This window comes from Oncorhynchus tshawytscha, unplaced genomic scaffold, assembly GCF_018296145.1.
Source record: "Oncorhynchus tshawytscha isolate Ot180627B unplaced genomic scaffold, Otsh_v2.0 Un_contig_6491_pilon_pilon, whole genome shotgun sequence".
Taxonomy (NCBI): domain Eukaryota; kingdom Metazoa; phylum Chordata; class Actinopteri; order Salmoniformes; family Salmonidae; genus Oncorhynchus; species Oncorhynchus tshawytscha.
In genome coordinates this window covers 90,590-111,161 of record NW_024609576.1, presented here as the reverse complement: position 1 = coordinate 111,161, position 20,572 = coordinate 90,590, and the positions used below count along the sequence as shown (strand labels likewise).

The following is a 20,572-nucleotide window of genomic DNA, read 5'->3' as shown; positions in this document are numbered from 1 at the left end:
AAATGTAGTGTATTATATAGGGAATAGGGTGCATCCCAAACGGCCAGAGGTCCTGGTCAAATGTAGTGTATTATATAGGGAATAGGGTGCCACCTGAGAAACAGACAGACACAACACCCTTCACCAACAGAGAAACAAACTGGATATCAGAGAGAAGAAGAACAGAGAAGGAAGTGTGTGTGTGTGTGTGTGTGTGTGTGTGTGAGTAAAAGAGGAGTTTCACTTAGTCTGTGCTCATCAAATGGTCTATTGCAAAATCCATCAAAAAGTTTGACATTTCACACATTTTAAAAAGTCAATAGTTTTTTTGACCGATAAATCAGTTTGCTATAAACCTTGCAAGCAGGGTGAGAACAAAACAACTAAAGCCTTTAAACAAACAGACTGCATTGCAATGCATGTTCCCTTTTACTGTTCACAAAACGCTGAGTCTGGGTTTTAACGCCTCGGCACAAAAAACAAACAAGATTTTACCGGCTAATTTGCATAATTGAAGGATTCCCTGTAAATCCATGTGTTAATACAAAGGCTGATTTCCTGCTTTTGTTCGACCCACAATCATGTTGTTCACTGATCGACGTGAACTGGGACAGGACCATAGAGATGGAGAGAGATCAGTACTTGGAAATAACACTATTTGCATGGACTTTGCCACGGAGCGCTTCCACCATTTTAAAGTAGTCAACTGGACAGCGATTCCTATGAGTTTGGGAGCGATCGGTCAATGATCAGAGAACATTGTCTTCTTCAAATTGGTTTGCTTAGTTTTGTAAATGGCTTTAAGCTACATCAAAGCCTTGTAGTGGCCACAACAAATTAAATGACAAGATTTGGTTCAAGACCCCGGGCAATGCAGGTGGAGGTAAATCACTAATATTAACGATACACTCAAACATAGAAAAAATAAGAAAATGTACTACTTTAAAATGGTGATAGCCTCAATGGTGCTGCTCATGCTGTCACTGATGTTATAATGGGACAGATACAGAGCCGAGAACTCTATAAATAGGACATAGCTTAGCCTGAGTGCCAGTCTGTTTGTGTCACCATGACAACTCCTTGTCACTCATAATCATGCCAAAAATAATTGGCTTGACTAATAGCAATGAAGTTGGCATGAGCACGAACAGATCTGGGATCAGGTTAAACGTTTGCTTTGGTCAGTGAAACATTAGCCAATTCTTCTGTTCAGTGTTTTAGCATTTCACATCCCATAGAGCCGGGTCATGTTCATCAGGGAACACCGAAACAAAATGTTTCGCAGTGGAAAAGGAAAACAAGTTTGTTTTTCGAGATGGCTCAGCTAGTCCCTATCATGTTTACTTCAGTTTGGTGCCTAATGAATACGGCCCTGGTCTGAGCTGAAACCAGCTAGCATCAGGTTAGCTGGATGTTTCAACCCCACCTTGGTTAGCAAAGTGAAAACCAAACCATTGTTTTTTTGTTGCTTGAAGGCAGAGAGACAGTTCTTAAGTAGTGTGGACACAATGTTCTGGAAGGGGAGCAGGTTGGAGGGGTGAGAGAGAGTGTGCGCAACACAGCAGAACATTTAGCAACAATTAGGAACGCTCCTGGCTGTGAACACAGCCTCACTGGGGAATCATCGTCTTCAAGTTCAGTCTCAGAAACCAGCAGCAGAGGGGAGCCACTGTAGTGAAGGAGGAGATGTCTAACTGGTCTGCTTGTACTGTGTTCTGCAGTAAGACCCTCCCCAGGGATAGACTCAAGCTCATCTCAGGTTTGGGCCAGGACAGACATAACAGAGGAGGGGTTCAGCTCTAGACCAGGACATAACAGAGGAGGGGTTCAGCACTGGACCAGGACATAACAGAGGAGGGGTTCAGCACTGGACCAGGACATAACAGAGGGGTTCAGCACAGGACCAGGGTTCAGCACTGGACCAGGACATAACAGAGGGGGGGTTCAGCACTGGACCAGGACATAACAGAGGAGGGGTTCAGCACTGGATCAGGACAGACATAACAGAGGAGGGGTTCAGCACTGGACCAGGACAGACATAACAGAGGAGGGGTTCAGCACTGGACAGGACAGACATAACAGAGGAGGGGTTCAGCACTGGACAGACATAACAGAGGAGGGGTTCAGCACTGGATCAGGACAGACATAACAGAGGAGGGGTTCAGCACTGGATCAGGACAGACATAACAGAGGAGGGGTTCAGCACTGGATCAGGACAGACATAACAGAGGAGGGGTTCAGCACTGGATCAGGACAGACATAACAGAGGAGGGGTTCAGCACTGGATCAGGACAGACATAACAGAGGAGGGGTTCAGCACTGGACCAGGACAGACATAACAGAGGGGGGTTCAGCACTGGACCAGGACAGACATAACAGAGGAGGGGTTCAGCACTGACCAGGACATAACAGAGGAGGGGTTCAGCACTGGACCAGGACATAACAGAGGAGGGGTTCAGCACTAGACCAGGACATAACAGAGGAGGGGTTCAGCACTGGACCAGGACATAACAGAGGAGGGGTTCAGCACTGGACCAGGACATAACAGAGGAGGGGTTCAGCACTGGACCAGGACATAACAGAGGAGGGGTTCAGCACTGGACCAGGACATAACAGAGGAGGGGGACATAACAGAGGGGTTCAGCACTGGACCAGGACATAACAGAGGAGGGGTTCAGCACTGGACCAGGACATAACAGAGGAGGGGTTCAGCACTGGACCAGGACATAACAGAGGAGGGGTTCAGCACTAGACCAGGACAGACATAACAGAGGAGGGGTTCAGCACTGGACCAGGACAGACATAACAGAGGAGGGGTTCAGCACTGGATCAGGACATAACAGAGGAGGGGTTCAGCACTGGATCAGGACAGACATAACAGAGGAGGGGTTCAGCACTGGATCAGGACAGACATAACAGAGGAGGGGTTCAGCACTGGATCAGGACAGACTGTAGGTTTCACTTCAATGTTTAGAGTCATTATGGATGGATGTGGAGTTAAGTTCTTGTTGTAGAACTTCATTCACAACTCAGTCGGTCATCAGTCTCCCTGTTGTTTATGAATGGTGGCACTGGAATAAGTACCTTCTCTCACACACACACACACACACACACACACACACACACACACAGTAGAGAGGTGTGGTCAGCTGCTCCAGGGCTGCTCCCACTACGCTGGACCACGGTAGCCATGGTAACCGCTGTGCTTTTATCCCCCATAGTCATCATCTGATGTGACCCCCCCCCCCACCCAGACACAACCAATCACAGCCCAGGCTGCTGCTAGGCTCCTCCCATCACACTGGCTCTGGGCGAGGCTTGGGTGGTGATGGTGGTCAAGGGGCTTCATGTGTGGTTGTTGCTATTGGCTAGTTGTCTCCTGGTGGGCGAGTCTCGTACCACCCTCTGGGCGGCACAGTGTGTGTGTACGGGCACGCCTCCTGGAAGACACACACAGTCCGGCTCGCTGAAGGTGTTGTGGCACAGAACACACCCCTTCTTCTGTGATACCAGGACTGGGCTCCTCCTCTGCTTCAACTGATGACACGACAACAAGGCCACAGTTACATCTCACCTTCATCACGACTCAGCAGAACATAGAAGCAATTACAAAGATTTAAAATCAGGAGAGCTTTGTCGTAAACACATAATGCAGAGTTGTGTGTGTGTGTGTGTGTGTGTGTGTGTGTGTGTGCGTGCAGTATGTGTGTCGCGTCGTTCCAATCTCACCCTGTCGTGCTGCAGCTGTATGTTCTCTGACCTCGCCAGCCCCAGTGCAACCTGGGAGGTGCGGCAGGCGTGCATACTCCCCCGCAGGGCGCGTCCGAGGAACGGGCGAAGCAGCTGCAGGGACCAGCCTTCAGGAAGCAGGTCCAGTACGCGCACAGCGTCGAACACCTCCCCGTGCCGGTTTAACAGATCCACCGCTGCCATCTCCAGCTCCCCGGTGACCGTACTACTGGGAAGGTCCCGGTCCAGATAGACCCCCAGGAGGAGGTGGAAGAGGCTCTGCTGGTAGGCCGGGTCCCGGGAGGCGGAACACCACACGCAGTAGGCCTCAGCAGCAGGGAAGTCTTTTAGCTGGTGCACCAGGATGTGTAATGCCTTATCGTGCTCCTCTAGTTTCCCGTGGAGCGTGGCTCTCTCCAGAAACAACTGGTCACATTCCTGGATCTTACCTGAGGGAGGGAGGGGGAGACAGAGCCATAGGTTATACCAGGGTTATAACCACGTCATCGTGGATTAAAACCAGGGTTATAACCACGTCATCGTGGATAAAACCAGGGTTATAACCACGTCATCGTGGATTAAAACCAGGGTTATAACCACGTCATCGTGGATAAAACCAGGGTTATAACCACGTCGTCGTGGATTAAAACCAGGGTTATAACCGGTTATAACCACGTCATCGTGGATAAAACCAGGGTTATAGCAGGTTATAACCACGTCATCGTGGATAAAACCAGGGTTATAGCAGGTTATAACCACGTCATCGTGGATAAAACCAGGGTTATAGACATTCTGTCCTTTTTGGAGGACCCCATTATTCTGCCAGGAAACTAAATGTAGTGTATTGGTATTATCTCATGTTTAAACAGTAACAATACCTCACCTGGGCGAGATCTAACTATAATATCGTTTAAAAACGTGGAAATCAACAACATTGGTCACATCCAAAATTACACCCCATTCCTGATGTAGTGCACTACTTTTGACCTGAGCACTGGATACGGAATAGGGTGTAATTTGGGACACAATGACATTGGACAACTCACCAAGTAGTAGTTGGACGCGGTACAGGCTGGACTCCCTGAGGAGGAGCTGGAGTTTGTCCCGGGCTACAGACACCTGTTGGTCCACTGGGGGGGACTGAGACAGGAGAGACAGGACTCTGTCTGTGTACTGCACTGCCAGGTGGGTGTGGAGCTTCTCTTTCTACAGAGAGACAGAGTTACATACAGTAGACAGAGTTACATACAGTAGACACAGAGAGAGAGAGAGACAGAGAGTTACATACAGTAGACAGAGTTACATACAGTAGACAGAGTTACATACAGTAGACACAGAGAGAGAGAGAGAGACAGAGAGTTACATACAGTAGACACAGAGAGAGAGAGAGACAGAGAGTTACATACAGTAGACAGAGACAGACAGCGAGAGAGTAGAGAGACAGCGAGACAGAGAGAGACAGCGAGACAGAGACAAACAGACAGAGACAGACAGAGAGAGAGAGAGCAGTAAAGACCAAGCACCAGGGGAAGTTCAAGGAGGTAAATCGTGGAGTATGGAATATGTTCTGAAGTCCTGTGTATGTTCTGACCTGTATCCGTCGGCCCAGCACCAGGTGTTCCAGGTAGAGCAGCAGAGCCTGGCTGTGTTTCCCCAGGTACGTGATGACGTCGTCTGGGTTCACCTGGTCCTTCTGCTCCTTAACCTGGTCCTGACCCACCGGCCTCCTGGTGAAGATCTGCACCCCTATCTAGAGAGACCACAGATAAACACCCATAGAATTACAACGAGGAGAGTCTTCTTTACTCCTACGGGTATATCCAAAATGGCCGGCAGTCGACATCATTACTTAGTTTCTGCTAGAACTTAGGGCTCTGGTCAAAAGTAGCATGCAATATAGTGCCCTGGTCAAAAGTAGTATACAATATAGGGCCCTGGTCAAAAGTAGTATAGAATATAGGGCCCTGGTCAAAAGTAGTATACAATATAGGGCCCTGGTCAAAAGTAGTATACAATATAGGGCCCTGGTCAAAAGTAGTATACAATATAGGGATTAAGGTGCCATTTGGAACCGCAGACAGAAACGTACCGTCTGGTCTCTCTGCAGGGCCCAGTCCGCATATTTCCACACCAGGTCCGGGTTGGAACAGAAACCCAGGAAGTCCACAATGTACTCATACAGGTCAGACCTGGTAGAGTCCTGAAGGTCCCCATTCACAACCTGCACCCACAACTACAGGAGTAGAGTAGAGAGGTATCTTACAACCCCATAGTCATTTCATTACAATTCATATTCAATTAATAATCAAGATAATGGATTGGATTTAATAGGGCTTTTCAACCTAGGTGCTCAAAACGCATTCGTTTAAGATGTGGCCATATTTGATTAAGATTTATTTGATTTGCCATATAAAGAGCCATGGTGGTACGGTCACCGTGTTCAAATGAAGGTAGTGTACAGTAGTAGTATGTTTACCTGTAGAGCAGCTGAATCCTGTCCGTTATAATGGTAGAGGAGGCCGAGTGCAAAATACCTGATGTTCAGGACAAAGATAAACCAACATAAAAAAAACACACTCATTACACACTTTAAAAGGCAATAGCATAGCAGGCTACTTTGAATGCAATATCTTAGTGCCCACTAGGCTAACTATAGTAGTGCCAACTAGACTAGGCTAGCTGTCGTACCGGCTGGGCAAGGCTAGCTGCCGTACCCGCTAGGCAAGGCTAGCTGCCATACCCGCTAGGCTAGCTGCCGTACCCGCTAGGCTAGCTGCCGTACCCGCTAGGCTAGCTGCAGTACCCGCTAGGCTAGCTGCAGTACCCACTTGTGGTGTTTCTCTAGCCAGGGGGCGCTGTCTGCCAGTAAACAGGCGTTGGGGGAGGCCAGCAGGTCCAGAAGACTCTCGTGGTCCTGCTCAGCGTACAGCTTCAACAGAGCCGTGTCCACGTCCTCCCGGCAGCCATTAGCCCCCTCCGTGCTTCGCACCTCACCCAGGTACGTGATGAGGAACCTAGAATAATTATTATAATAATATTAATAATAATAATAGTAGGCACTTTATTCTGTATTTTACATACAGATGGTCCGGGGAATCAAACCAACTATTATAGTGGTTGCAAACATCATACTCTGCCAACTGACCAACAGAGGACCACGTCTCTTACCTCTTGCACCTCTGGACCTTGTCCTGGTCCCCCTGCGCCAGGTGGTTGAGGTCGGCGAACCCGTGGAGCGGCGGGTGGCAGCGGGCGAAGGAGGAGGAGGCCGGGAGGAGGAGAGGGTAGAGGGAGATCAACTCCCGGACGTCCAACTGACCTGTCCTGAAGTGTTCTTTCGCTTCGAGAAACTGAAGCTGTCCAAACTGTATGAATCCTGCTTGCTGGAGGATTCTTTTGTGCAATATCTGAGGAAGGGGGGGGGTGTAATGAAAGAGAACGTTAACGATGCATCACATCTCATCCCTCTTATTCTATATTTTACATTTCATAAGGACCCAATCACCCCAGTTGAATGAGCCACCTGGGAACACATGATGCGTCACTGTCACAATAACCCCCTGGGCTGAACTCACAAAAGACCCAAAGAAACTTTAGAAAGCAACTTTTTTTTTTTGTTATTAAAAATGCCCCCCCTTTTTTTCCAATTTCGTGGTCTCCAATTGGTAGTTACAGTCTTGTCCCTATGAGAGTTGCAGCGATGGGACTCGGGAGAGGAGAAGGTCGAGAGCCGTGCGTCCTCCGAAACACAACCCAACCAAGCCGCACTGCTTCTTGGCACAATGCCCACTTAACCCGGTAGCCAGCCGCACCAATGTGTCGAAGGAAACGCCGTACACCTGGCGACCGTGTCGGCATGCATTGCGTCCGGCCCACCACAGAAATCACAAAGGGACAAGAACATCCCTGCCCGGCCAAACCCTCCCCTAACCCAGACGATGCTGGGCCTATTGTGCGCCGCCCCATGGGTCTCCCGGTTGCAGTCGGCTGCGACACAGCCTGGACTCGAACCAGGATCTCTAGTGGCACAGCTAGCGCTGCCTCAGACCACTGCTCCACTAGTGGCACAGCGCTGCCTTAGACCCCTGCTCCACTAGTGGCACAGCTAGCGCTGCCTTAGACCACTGCTCCTCTAGTGGCACAGCTAGCGCTGCCTCAGACCACTGCTCCACTAGTGGCACAGCTAGCGCTGCCTCAGACCACTGCTCCACTAGTGGCACAGCTAGCGCTGCCTCAGACCACTGCTCCAGACCACTGCTCCACTAGTGGCACAGCTAGCGCTGCCTCAGACCACTGCTCCACTAGTGGCACAGCTAGCGCTGCCTTAGACCACTGCTCCACTAGTGGCACCAGACCACTGCTCCACTAGTGCACAGCTCCACTGCTCCACTAGTGGCACAGCTAGCGCTGCCTCAGACCACTGCTCCACTAGTGGCACAGCTAGCGCTGCCTCAGACCACTGCTCCACTAGTGGCACAGCTAGCGCTGCCTCAGACCACTGCTCCACTAGTGGCACAGCACAGACCACTGCTCCACTAGTGGCACAGCTGCCTCCACTAGTGGCACAGCTAGCGCTGCCTCAGACCACTGCTCCAGCTGCCTCAGACCACTGCTCCTCTAGTGGCACAGCTCCACTAGTGGCACAGCTGCCTCAGACCACTGCTCCTCTAGTGGCACCAGCTCCTCTAGTGGCACAGCTAGCGCTGCCTCAGACCACTGCTCCACTAGTGGCACAGCTAGACCACTGCTCCACTAGTGGCACAGCTAGCGCTGCCTCAGACCACTGCTCCACTAGTGGCACAGCTAGCGCTGCCTCAGACCACTGCTCCACTAGTGGCACAGCTGCCTCAGCCACTGCTCCACTAGTGGCACAGCTAGCGCTGCCTCAGACCACTGCTCCACTAGTGGCACAGCTAGCGCTGCCTCAGACCACTGCTCCACTAGTGGCACAGCGCTGCCTCAGACCACTGCTCCACTAGTGGCACAGCGCTGCCTCAGACCACTGCTCCACTAGTGGCACAGCGCTGCCTCAGACCACTGCTCCACTAGTGGCACAGCGCTGCCTCAGACCACTGCTCCACTAGTGGCACAGCGCTGCCTTAGACCACTGCTCCACTAGTGGCACAGCTAGCTGACCACTGCCCACTAGTGGCACAGCTAGCGCTGCCTTAGACCACTGCTCCACTAGTGGCACAGCTAGCGCTGCCTTAGACCACTGCTCCACTAGTGGCACAGCTAGCTGCCTTAGACCACTGCTCCACTAGTGGCACAGCGCTGCCTTAGACCACTGCTCCACTAGTGGCACAGCTAGCGCTGCCTTAGACCACTGCTCAACTAGTGGCACAGCTAGTGCTGCCTTAGACCACTGCTCCACTAGTGGCACAGCTAGCGCTGCCTTAGACCACTGCTCCACTAGTGGCACAGCTAGCGCTGCCTGACCACTGCTCCACTAGTGGCACAGCTAGCAGACCACTGCTCCACTAGTGGCACCACTAGTGCACAGCTGCCTTAGACCACTGCTCCACTAGTGGCACAGCTAGCGCTGCCTTAGACCACTGCTCCACTAGTGGCACAGCTAGCGCTGCCTTAGACCACTGCTCCACTAGTGGCACAGCTAGCGCTGCCTTAGACCACTGCTCCACTAGTGGCACAGCTAGCGCTGCCTCAGACCACTGCTCCACTAGTGGCACAGCTAGCGCTGCCTCAGACCACTGCTCCACTAGTGGCACAGCTAGCGCTGCCTTAGACCACTGCTCCACTAGTGGCACAGCTAGCGCTGCCTTAGACCACTGCTCCTCTAGTGGCACAGCTAGCGCTGCCTTAGACCACTGCTCCACTAGTGGCACAGCTAGCGCTGCCTTAGACCACTGCTCCACTAGTGGCACAGCGCTGCCTTAGACCACTGCTCCTCTAGTGGCACAGCTAGCGCTGCCTTAGACCACTGCTCCACTAGTGGCACAGCGCTGCCTTAGACCACTGCTCCTCTAGTGGCACAGCTAGCGCTGCCTTAGACCACTGCTCCACTAGTGGCACAGCGCTGCCTTAGACCACTGCTCCACTAGTGGCACAGCTAGCGCTGCCTTAGACCACTGCTCCACTAGTGGCACAGCTAGCGCTGCCTTAGACCACAGCTAGCGCTGCCTCAGACCACTGCTCCACTAGTGGCACAGCGCTGCCTTAGACCACTGCTCCACTAGTGGCACAGCTAGCGCTGCCTTAGACCACTGCTCCTCTAGTGGCACAGCAGCTGCCTTAGACCACTGCTCCTCTAGTGGCACAGCTAGCGCTGCCTTAGACCACTGCGTGGCACAGCTGCCTGCCTTAGACCACTGCTCCACTAGTGGCACAGCTAGCGCTGCCTTAGACCACTGCTCGCTGTGGCACAGCTAGCGCTGCCTTAGACCACTGCTCCTCTAGTGGCACAGCTAGCGCTGCCTTAGACCACTGCTCCTCTAGTGGCACAGCTGCCTTAGACCACTGCTCCACTAGTGGCACAGCTAGCGCTGCCTTAGACCACTGCTCCTCTAGTGGCACCCTTACCACTGCTCCACTAGTGGCACAGCTAGCGCTGCCTTAGACCACTGCTCCTCTAGTGGCACAGCTGGCACCACTGCTCCTCTAGTGGCACAGCTAGCGCTGCCTTAGACCACTGCTCCTCTAGTGGCACAGCTAGCGCTGCCTTAGACCACTGCTCCACTAGTGGCACAGCTAGCGCTGCCTTAGACCACTGCTCTAGTGGCACAGCTAGCGCTGCCTTAGACCACTGCTGGCACAGCTAGCGCTGCCTTAGACCACTGCTCCACTAGTGGCACAGCTAGCGCTGCCTTAGACCACTGCTCCTCTAGTGGCACAGCTAGCGCTGCCTTAGACCCCTGCTCCTAGTGGCACAGCTAGCGATGCCTTAGACCACTGCTCCACTAGTGGCACAGCTAGCGCTGCCTTAGACCACTGCTCCACTAGTGGCACAGCTAGCGCTGCCTTAGACCACTGCTCCACTAGTGGCACAGCTAGCGCTGCCTTAGACCACTGCTCCACTAGTGGCACAGCTAGCGCTGCCTTAGACCACTGCTCCACTAGTGGCACAGCTAGCGCTGCCTTAGACCACTGCTCCACTAGTGGCACAGCTAGCGCTGCCTTAGACCACTGCTCCACTAGTGGCACAGCTAGCGCTGCCTTAGACCACTGCTCCACTAGTGGCACAGCTAGCGCTGCCTTAGACCCTGCTCCACTAGTGGCCACAGCTAGCGCTGCCTTAGACCACTGCTCCAGTGGCACAGCGCTGCCTTAGACCACTGCTCCACTAGTGGCACAGCTAGCGCTGCCTTAGACCACTGCTCCACTAGTGGCACAGCTAGCGCTGCCTTAGACCACTCCTGCTAGCCTGCCTTAGACCACTGCTCCACTAGTGGCACAGCTAGCACAGCTAGCTGCCTTAGACCACTGCTCCACTAGTGGCACAGCTAGCGCTGCCTTAGACCACTGCTCCTCTAGTGGCACAGCTAGCGCTGCCTTAGACCACTGCTCCACTAGTGGCACAGCTAGCGCTGCCTTAGACCACTGCTCCTCTAGTGGCACAGCTAGCGCTGCCTTAGACCACTGCTCCTCTAGTGGCACAGCTAGCGCTGCCTTAGACCACAGCTAGCGCTGCCTTAGACCACTGCTCCACTAGTGGCACAGCTAGCGCTGCCTTAGACCACTGCTCCTCTAGTGGCACAGCTAGCGCTGCCTTAGACCCCTGCTCCTCTAGTGGCACAGCTAGCGCTGCCTTAGACCCCTGCTCCTCTAGTGGCACAGCTAGCGCTGCCTTAGACCCCTGCTCCTCTAGTGGCACAGCTAGCGCTGCCTTAGACCACTGCTCCTCTAGTGGCACAGCTAGCGCTGCCTTAGACCACTGCTCCTCTAGTGGCACAGCTAGCGCTGCCTTAGACCCCTGCTCCTCTAGTGGCACAGCTAGCGCTGCCTTAGACCACTGCTCCACTAGTGGCACAGCTAGCGCTGCCTTAGACCCCTGCTCCTCTAGTGGCACAGCTAGTGGCACAGCTAGCGCTGCCTTAGACCCCTGCTCCTCTAGTGGCACAGCTAGCGCTGCCTTAGACCCCTGCTCCTCTAGTGGCACAGCTAGCGCTGCCTTAGACCCTGCTCCTCTAGTGGCACAGCTAGCGCTGCCTTAGACCCCTGCTCCTACTAGTGGCACAGCTAGCGCTGCCTTAGACCCCTGCCCTCTAGTGGCACAGCTGCCTTAGACCACTGCTCCACTAGTGGCACAGCTAGCGCTGCCTTAGACCCCTGCTCCTCTAGTGGCACAGCCGCTGCCTTAGACCCTGCTCCTCTAGTGGCACAGCTAGCGCTGCCTTAGACCCCTGCTCCTCTAGTGGCACAGCTAGCGCTGCCCCTGCTGCCCTGCTAGTGGCACAGCCTTAGACCCCTGCTGCCCTTAGACCCCTGCTCCACTAGTGGCACAGCTAGCGCTGCCTTAGACCCCTGCTCCACTAGTGGCACAGCTAGCCCTGCTCCACTAGTGGCTTAGACCCCTGCTCCACTAGTGGCACAGCTAGCGCTGCCTTAGACCCCTGCTCCACTAGTGGCACAGCTAGCGCTAGCGCTGCCTTAGACCCCTGCTCCACTAGTGGCACAGCCCCTGCTCCTGCTACTAGTGGCACAGCTAGCGCTGCCTTAGACCCCTGCTCCACTAGTGACACAGCTAGCGCTGCCTTAGACCCCTGCTCCACTAGTGACACAGCTAGCGCTGCCTTAGACCCCTGCTCCACTAGTGGCACAGCTAGCGCTGCCTTAGACCCCTGCTCCACTAGTGGCACAGCTAGCGCTGCCTTAGACCCCTGCTCCACTAGGGAGGCCTAGAAATCAGCCTTTTGATCATCTGTTCTCAGCTAGTGGAGAGTATTGACAAGCTCTCTAGCAGAAACACTATTTGTGGCAGACCGTCTGTACCTGGAACTTGTCTTTGGGAATGTTCCTCCTGACTCCCTCAGTCAGAGCCAGGGCCTCCTCCACTCTGTGTCCAGCTAGCAGCTCCTGAATCTGTCTCTCCAGGGGTAGGGGCACCAGCACGTACACAGCCTTAGTGGAGGCCAGAACCACCTTACCTATAGGGACAGAGACAGTTAGGAACAGAGACAGGGGACAGGGACACAGTTAGGGACAGAGACAGTTAGGAACAAAGACAGGGACACAGTTAGGGACAGAGACAGTTAGGAACAGAGACAGGGACACAGTTAGGGACAGAGACAGTTAGGAACAGAGACAGGGACACAGTTAGGGACAGAGACAGTTAGGAACAGAGACAGGGACACAGTTAGGGACAGAGACAGTTAGGAACAGAGACAGGGACACAGTTAGGGGCAGAGACAGTTAGGAACAGAGACAGGGACACAGTTAGGGACAGAGACAGTTAGGAACAGAGACAGGGGACAGGGACACAGTTAGGGACAGAGACCATTAGGAACAGAGACAGGGGACAGAGACACAGTTAGGGACAGAGACAGTTAGGAACAGAGACAGGGGACAGGGACAGTTAGGAACAGAGACAGGGGACAGGGACAGTTAGGAACAGAGACAGGGGACAGGGACAGTTAGGAACAGGGGTAGGGGCACCAGAACATACACAACTTTAGGAGGCCAGAACCAGCTTACCTACAAAACCACTGACAGGGACTGGTCACAGTTAGGTTTAGGGACAGTTTCAGGGACACAGACAGGTCAGGGACACAGACAGGTCAGGGTCAGGGACACAGACAGGTCAGGGTCAGAGACACAGACAGGTCAGGGACAGGTTAGGGACACAGACAGGTTAGGGTTAGGGACACAGACAGGTCAGGGTCACAGACAGGTCAGGGTCACAGACAGGTCAGGGTCACAGACACAGACAGGTCAGGGACACAGACAGGTCAGGGTCAGGGACACAGACAGGTCAGGGACACAGACAGGAACAGGTCACCATCTCTTCAGCCATAGATACTGTAGACATAGGTCTACTGAGGTAAGCCAACAAGGCTAGACATTTAGACTAGTGTAGGGGAGCCATGTTGGCACCTTCAAAGTCCTGTAGGATGTGTCCGTCTCTGAAGGAGAGGGTCTGTTTGAGCTGCTGGTCCAGCATACTGTGGATGGTGACGAAGCCCTCGTCTAGCGCCACCACATAGGGAAAACACACAGCGGCTCCCATCACACTCTCTGACCAGTTCACTGGGGCACGCTGGGATATACCCTCTGCATTGGCAAACATACCTGAGAGAGAGAGAGACAGAGAAAGAGAGAGAGAGAAAGAGAGAGAGAGACAGAGAGACAGAGACAGAGAGAGAGACAGAGAGAGAGACAGAGAGAGAGACAGAGAGAGAGACAGAGAGAGAGAGACAGAGAGAGAGACAGAGAGAGAGAGAGAGAGAGACACAGAGAGAGACACAGAGAGAGACACAGAGAGAGACACAGAGAGAGACACAGAGAGAGACAGAGACAGAGAGAGAGAGAGAGAGAGAGACAGAGAGAGAGACAGAGACAGAGAGAGACAGAGAGAGAGAGAGACAGAGAGAGAGACAGAGAGAGAGACAGAGAGAGAGACAGAGACAGAGAGAGCATACTTCACTAGTGATATGTTAGTAATAAGATCTACTGATAAACAATACAGCTGTTGTTGTAATGACTCACCCAGGCCACCAGGGGCAGCCAAGAGGAACTCCTCCCTGCCGATCCTCTTGACTATGGGCTTCCTCTCCTCGCTGTCATAGGGGAACAGGTCCTGCGCGGCCCCTGTGCTGTAGTTAAGGATCATGTACTGTGTGGAGAGGGCCAGGCACAGGAAGTAACCGTCCAGACTGACCGCACACGGCTGCCCCGGCGTGTTGACCTCTTTCACCAGCTGCACCCTGTCCTCGTAAACCATGTAAATCTGTACAGTGCGCCGCCGGGCCGAGAGCACCCCGATCTCCACGCAGAACGGGTCCCCGTTCACCGGGTTCTCGTTGACGCAGAACGCGGCCACGCCCTTAATCTTGGCCCCGCCCGAAGGCACGGGTTCTAAGGTGATCATGTCAATAACACTAACTGTAGCATCACAGAGCACAATGATGCGTTCTAACGCTGACGCGGCCTTCAGGGCCTCCACGGGCTTTTTCAGGCCCAGGTACTTGAACAGCAGCTTCTGGACGGTGTAGGATAGCATCCCCTTGGTCGTGGCATGCTCCTCTAGCAGGAAGTGATGTATGAAGCAGTCGTTGGTGCCCACGTACAGGTGCTTGCCGCAGCACTCGATGCACTCAATGTTGATGCGGGCCTTGTCTCCCATCAGGAGCTCCCGCTCCACGGCAGGGACCAGCTCAAATGCCTTCACACTCATCTTGAAGGCACAGCACACATCTACTGCAAGAGAGGAGGAGATCAGGTCAACACAGACATCTCCTGCAAGAGAGGAGGAGATCAGGTCAACACAGACATCTCCTGCAAGAGAGGAGATCAGGTCAACACAGACATCTCCTACAAGAGTCAGGAGGGTGAGATCAGGTCAACACAGACATCTCCTGCAAGAGTCAGGAGGGTGAGATCAGGTCAACACAGACATCTCCTGCAAGAGTCAGGACGGTGAGATCAGGTCAACACAGACATCTCCTGCAAGAGAAGAGGGGATCAGGTCAACACAGACATCTCCTGCAAGAGAAGAGGGGATCAGGTCAACATAGACATCTCCTGCAAGAGAAGAGGGGATCAGGTCAACATAGACATCTCCTGCAAGAGAGGAGGGGATCAGGTCAACACAGACATCTCCTGCAAGAGAGGAGGGGATCAGGTCAACACAGACATCTCCTGCAAGAGAGGAGGAGATCAGGTCAACACAGACATCTCCTGCAAGAGAGGAGATCAGGTCAACACAGACATCTCCTACAAGAGTCAGGAGGGTGAGATCAGGTCAACACAGACATCTCCTGCAAGAGTCAGGACGGTGAGATCAGGTCAACACAGACATCTCCTGCAAGAGAAGAGGGGATCAGGTCAACACAGACATCTCCTGCAAGAGAAGAGGGGATCAGGTCAACACAGACATCTCCTGCAAGAGAGGAGGGGATGAGGTCAACACAGACATCTCCTGCAAGAGAGGAGGGGATCAGGTCAACACACTGTGGATGGGTCCCGATTCTCCACCCTTTTCCCAAAGTGTGCACTTGCACACTTACAGGTTATTTCTGTAACAATGGTGGAAATTTCCTTCAGCCAATGCTTTTAAATCCATGCACACTTTGGGAGAAGGGTGGATAATTGGGATGCATCCTGTAAGTGCAAAGAAACAGCCTTTCCAATAATATTTGACAAACTCTCACTGAGAGTCCCAACTCCAAGGCTAGTGTGGAATCAGTAGGACCAGGAACTTTCCCTGATCACGTGAACGGACGTGGAACAACTCTAGGGCCTAACTAGTTAGCTAGGAGGATACCGCAATAATGGTACTACATCTACACTTCTAGCAATTATCACTTGACAGTTAGCCATCATGCTAGCTAGCCTAGCTGGCAACAAACCTTCTCTATAACATAATTTCTAGAGAAATTCTGGGGCACTTTGATTAGCAAACCCAGAGCCAAAAATGGGTCCGTTAATTACCTAGCAACATCATGCAAATATTGACTATCCGTTGTGGAAGTAGAGCAATGACTGAAGTAAAGTAAGCTCTCCAGCTAATGTTAAACAGTTTTAGCAGCCTGCTAGCTAGTTGACTGGCTGTATGTAACAAGCTACTAAGCAATGACTCAGGCTGTCATTATTGGTAAATCGGTGCTGCTGTTTACTGTACAAACCTTTCAAAAACAGCTATTTACACATGTCCATACAAAGACGATAGCTAGAAGCTGTCATACCCCCAGCCGTAGCCACTGCAGATCTAGTATAGGAGACGCCGATGTACCACGGCCTTCCTGTCTTTTCACTTCTCAATCTCTCCACTCCCTTCGCTGCTAACTGCTTGCTAACCGCTAGGGAGAGCTGCCGCTACGTTTTCAGGTCGAAGAAGGTCATGAGGAGGTTGTGCTTCCTGTTTACAATGCATTGGGGCAATATATGCATATATTGACAAAATTACATGTCTTTCCGCCCCAAAATGGGAGTTGTTGTCCACAAAGCGGCAGTGCGGGCTGTTTAGCTTCCAACTATCCTTTCTTTGGATTAGTGGAATTTATATTCGATCAAATAAACCTCACGTTGCAAATAAGACATTCATTTTTGTGTTGACCAATTTGTTGACTAACAACACTCCTTGACCTCCATACAAAAACTCCTTGCTTGGTGGGCGAAAAAACGGCACCTGCTGGAGGGAGACAGATTTTCCGCCGAGTTGGGCCTCTCTTCCTGGTTGGTGGGAGGAGCTATAGAAGGATGGGCTCATTGTAATGGCTGGAATGGAGTTTATGGAACGGGGTCAAACATGGAGTTTCCATGTGTTTTATCCCGTTCTATGGCTCCATTCCAGACATTACAATGAGCCCCTCCTCCTATAGCTCCTCCCACCATCCTCCTCGTGAGTAAATGCAATTGAGATTCTCCCAGACATTAAAACCAGATTGGGGGCTAAAGAGCCTGCCAGCTTGTTGTCCTAACAAACTGAAATGAGTTACCTGTGGTTCCTTCAGCCATTCCTTATCCTATATAAGGTTTGAGGTTAACACAGGCTTAGGAGATCTTATTCGTTTTGTGAGATAATATCAGTCAGTTAACATGACCTTTATGAATTATGAAGCCTTGATGTGCTTTTGATTATACAAACGCTTCAAAATTCACACAAAGTGACATTAGCTGATGAAAATGATCAAATTGAACAAAATGTACAAGATCTCATAAGCCTGTGTTTTACCACAGACCTAATTTTCACAGTTTATCCAAACACCCTACAAAAACTCCATTCATTTCCCCATAGGCTTTGTCCTTCGAACCTTGGTGGAGTACCAGGGCCTACACAAATATGCTTGGTCTGTTTCAATCGTGTGTGATTGCGGCCTGCAATTCAGGGCATTCCTTCATGTGGGCACGCCCGCCTCAAGCATTTCGTTGGTTACTGCATGAACTACCCCCCTCGAGCATCCCATTAATACCTGCATGAACACCCCCCCATTGGTTACCCCTCGAGCATCCCATTAATACCTGCATGAACACCCCCGAGCATCCCATTGGTTACTCGAGCATCCCATTGGTTACTGCATGAAGGTCTCCGTTGAGCATCCCATTAATACCTGCATGAACACCCCCCCTCGAGCATCCCATTAATACCTGCATGAACACCCCCCTCGAGCATCCCATTGGTTACTGCATGAAGGTCTCCGTTGAGCATCCCATTAATACCTGCATGAACACCCCCCCCCCTCGAGCATCCCATTGGTTACTGCATGAAGGTCTCCGTTGAGCATCCCATTAATACCTGCATGAACACCCCCACCCCTCGAGCATCCCATTGGTTACTGCATGAACACCCCCTCGAGCATCCCATTGGTTACTGCATGAAGGTCTCCGTTGAGCATCCCATTAATACCTGCATGAACACCCCCCTCGAGCATCCCATTGGTTACTGCATGAAGGTCATCCATCCCATTAATACCTGCATGAACACCCCCCCGAGCATCCCATTGGTTACTGCATGAAGGTCTCCGTTGAGCATCCCATTAATACCTGCATGAACACCCCCACCCCTCGAGCATCCCATTAATACCTGCATGAACACCCCCCCCTCGAGCATCCCATTAATACCTGCATGAACACCCCCACCCCTCGAGCATCCCATTAATACCTGCATGAACACCCCCCCATCCCATTAATACGCAGCATCCCATTGGTTACTGCATGAACACCCCACCCCTCGAGCATCCCATTAATACCTGCATGAACACCCCCCTCCATCCCATTGGTTACTGCATGAACACCCCCCCTCGAGCATCCCATTGGTTACTGCATGAAGGTCTCCGTTGAGCATTTTATTTGTATTTATTTGTATTTATTTCACCTTTATTTAACCAGGTAGGCTAGTTGAGAACAAGTTCTCATTTGCAACTCATTTGCAACTGACCTGGCCAAGATAAAGCATAGCAGTGTGAGCAGACAACACAGAGTTACACATGGAGTAAACAATTAACAAGTCAATAACACAGTAGGAAAAAAAAAGGGGAGTCTATATACATTGTGTGCAAAAGGCATGAGGAGGTAGGCGAATAATTACAATTTTGCAGATTAATAACACTGGAGTGATAAATGATCAGATGGTCATGTACAGGTAGAGATATTGGTGTGCAAAAGAGCAGAAAAGTAAATAAATAAAAACAGTATGGGGATGAGGTAGGTAAAAATGGGTGGGCTATTTACCGATAGACTATGTACAGCTGCAGCGATCGGTTAACTGCTCAGATAGCAGATGTTTGAAGTTGGTGAGGGAGATAAAAGTCTCCAACTTCAGCGATTTTTGCAATTCGTTCCAGTCACAGGCAGCAGAGAACTGGAACGAAAGGCGGCCAAATGAGGTGTTGGCTTTAGGGATGATCAGTGAGATACACCTGCTGGAGCGCGTGCTACGGATGGGTGTTGCCATCGTGACCAGTGAGCTGAGATAAGGCGGAGCTTTACCTAGCATGGACTTGTAGATGACCTGGAGCCAGTGGGTCTGGCGACGAATATGTAGCGAGGGCCAGCCGACTAGAGCATACAAGTCGCAGTGGTGGGTGGTATAAGGTGCTTTAGTGACAAAACGGATGGCACTGTGATAAACTGCATCCAGTTTGCTGAGTAGAGTGTTGGAAGCAATTTTGTAGATGACATCACCAAAGTCGAGGATCGGTAGTATAGTCAGTTTTACTAGGGTAAGTTTGGCGGCGTGAGTGAAGGAGGCTTTGTTGCGGAATAGAAAGCCGACTCTTGATTTGATTTTCGATTGGAGATGTTTGATATGTGTCTGGAAGGAGAGTTTACAGTCTAGCCAGACACCTAGGTACTTATAGATGTCCACATATTCAAGGTCGGAACCATCCAGGGTGGTGATGCTGGTCAGGCGTGCGGGTGCAGGCAGCGAACGGTTGAAAAGCATGCATTTGGTTTTACTAGCGTTTAAGAGCAGTTGGAGGCCACGGAAGGAATGTTGTATGGCATTGAAGCTCGTTTGGAGGTTAGATAGCACAGTGTCCAAGGACGGGTCGGAAGTATATAGAATGGTGTCGTCTGCGTAGAGGTGGATCAGGGAATCGCCCGCAGCAAGAGCAACATCATTGATATATACAGAGAAAAGAGTCCATACCATTAATACCTGCATGAACACCCCCCACCCCTCGAGCATCCCATTGGTTACTGCATGAAGGTCTCCGTTGAGCATCCCATTAGCATCCACCCCCACACACACACACACAAGAAACCCATTGGTTCCTGCATGAACACCCCCCTCAAGCATCCCATTGTTTCCTGCATGAACACACCCCCCTCAAGCATCCCATTGTTTCCTGCATGAACACCCCCCTCAAGCATCCCATTGTTTCCTGCATGAACACCCCCCCCCCACACCATCTTCATGTTTGCATGGCACTTTTGATGTTCTAGATTTCCTCTGATTGTCTATGCGATTAAAAATGGACCAATAGAAGTATAGAGAGGGGTTCCTAAAGATGCAGGAATGCCCACAATGCATGAATGCCCCGAATTGCAGGCTGCAATTACACCTTTCTCGTCTGTCCAAGAAAATGAAACCGTTTAAACATGTTTAAAATTAGAAACTAAATTTAGAATACTGTACTCTGTCCTACATTTTAATCTAGGTCATTTTTAGAACAGGGTAAACTGATAAAATCACGATGCACAAATCCTGCACCAATTTATATTATACCAATTTATACACCAATTT

The 20,572-nt window shown here is 51.5% G+C and overlaps 1 protein-coding gene and 1 long non-coding RNA gene across 7 annotated transcripts; one reads left to right on the top strand and one right to left on the bottom strand.

The window, feature by feature from the left end:
• The first annotated feature begins 1,465 nt into the window (after positions 1 to 1,465).
• LOC121845191 lies at positions 1,466 to 2,014 on the top strand. The gene is made up of 2 exons (XR_006082418.1): positions 1,466 to 1,887; positions 1,978 to 2,014. It is a non-coding gene; the product is annotated as an uncharacterized LOC121845191 (long non-coding RNA).
• A 584-nt stretch (positions 2,015 to 2,598) lies between these two features.
• Positions 2,599 to 16,969, bottom strand: tgfbrap1 (transforming growth factor, beta receptor associated protein 1). 6 transcript variants are annotated; one of them, XM_042316017.1, is made up of 12 exons: positions 16,509 to 16,969; positions 14,371 to 15,120; positions 13,759 to 13,953; positions 12,658 to 12,812; positions 6,877 to 7,115; positions 6,537 to 6,722; positions 6,185 to 6,242; positions 5,798 to 5,941; positions 5,300 to 5,458; positions 4,755 to 4,914; positions 3,709 to 4,157; positions 2,599 to 3,516 (listed from the first exon to the last, which is right to left on the bottom strand). In XM_042316017.1, exons 2-12 carry the CDS (start codon positions 15,056 to 15,058, stop codon positions 3,325 to 3,327), a joined length of 2,625 nt encoding a protein of 874 aa, XP_042171951.1. In that variant the 5' UTR covers positions 15,059 to 15,120; positions 16,509 to 16,969; the 3' UTR covers positions 2,599 to 3,324. The 6 variants fall into 6 exon arrangements, with proteins under 6 accessions (XP_042171951.1, XP_042171954.1, XP_042171953.1 ...); XM_042316020.1 differs by having other exon boundaries at positions 14,371 to 15,078; XM_042316019.1 differs by having other exon boundaries at positions 16,569 to 16,969.
• Positions 16,970 to 20,572: the final 3,603 nt, after the last annotated feature.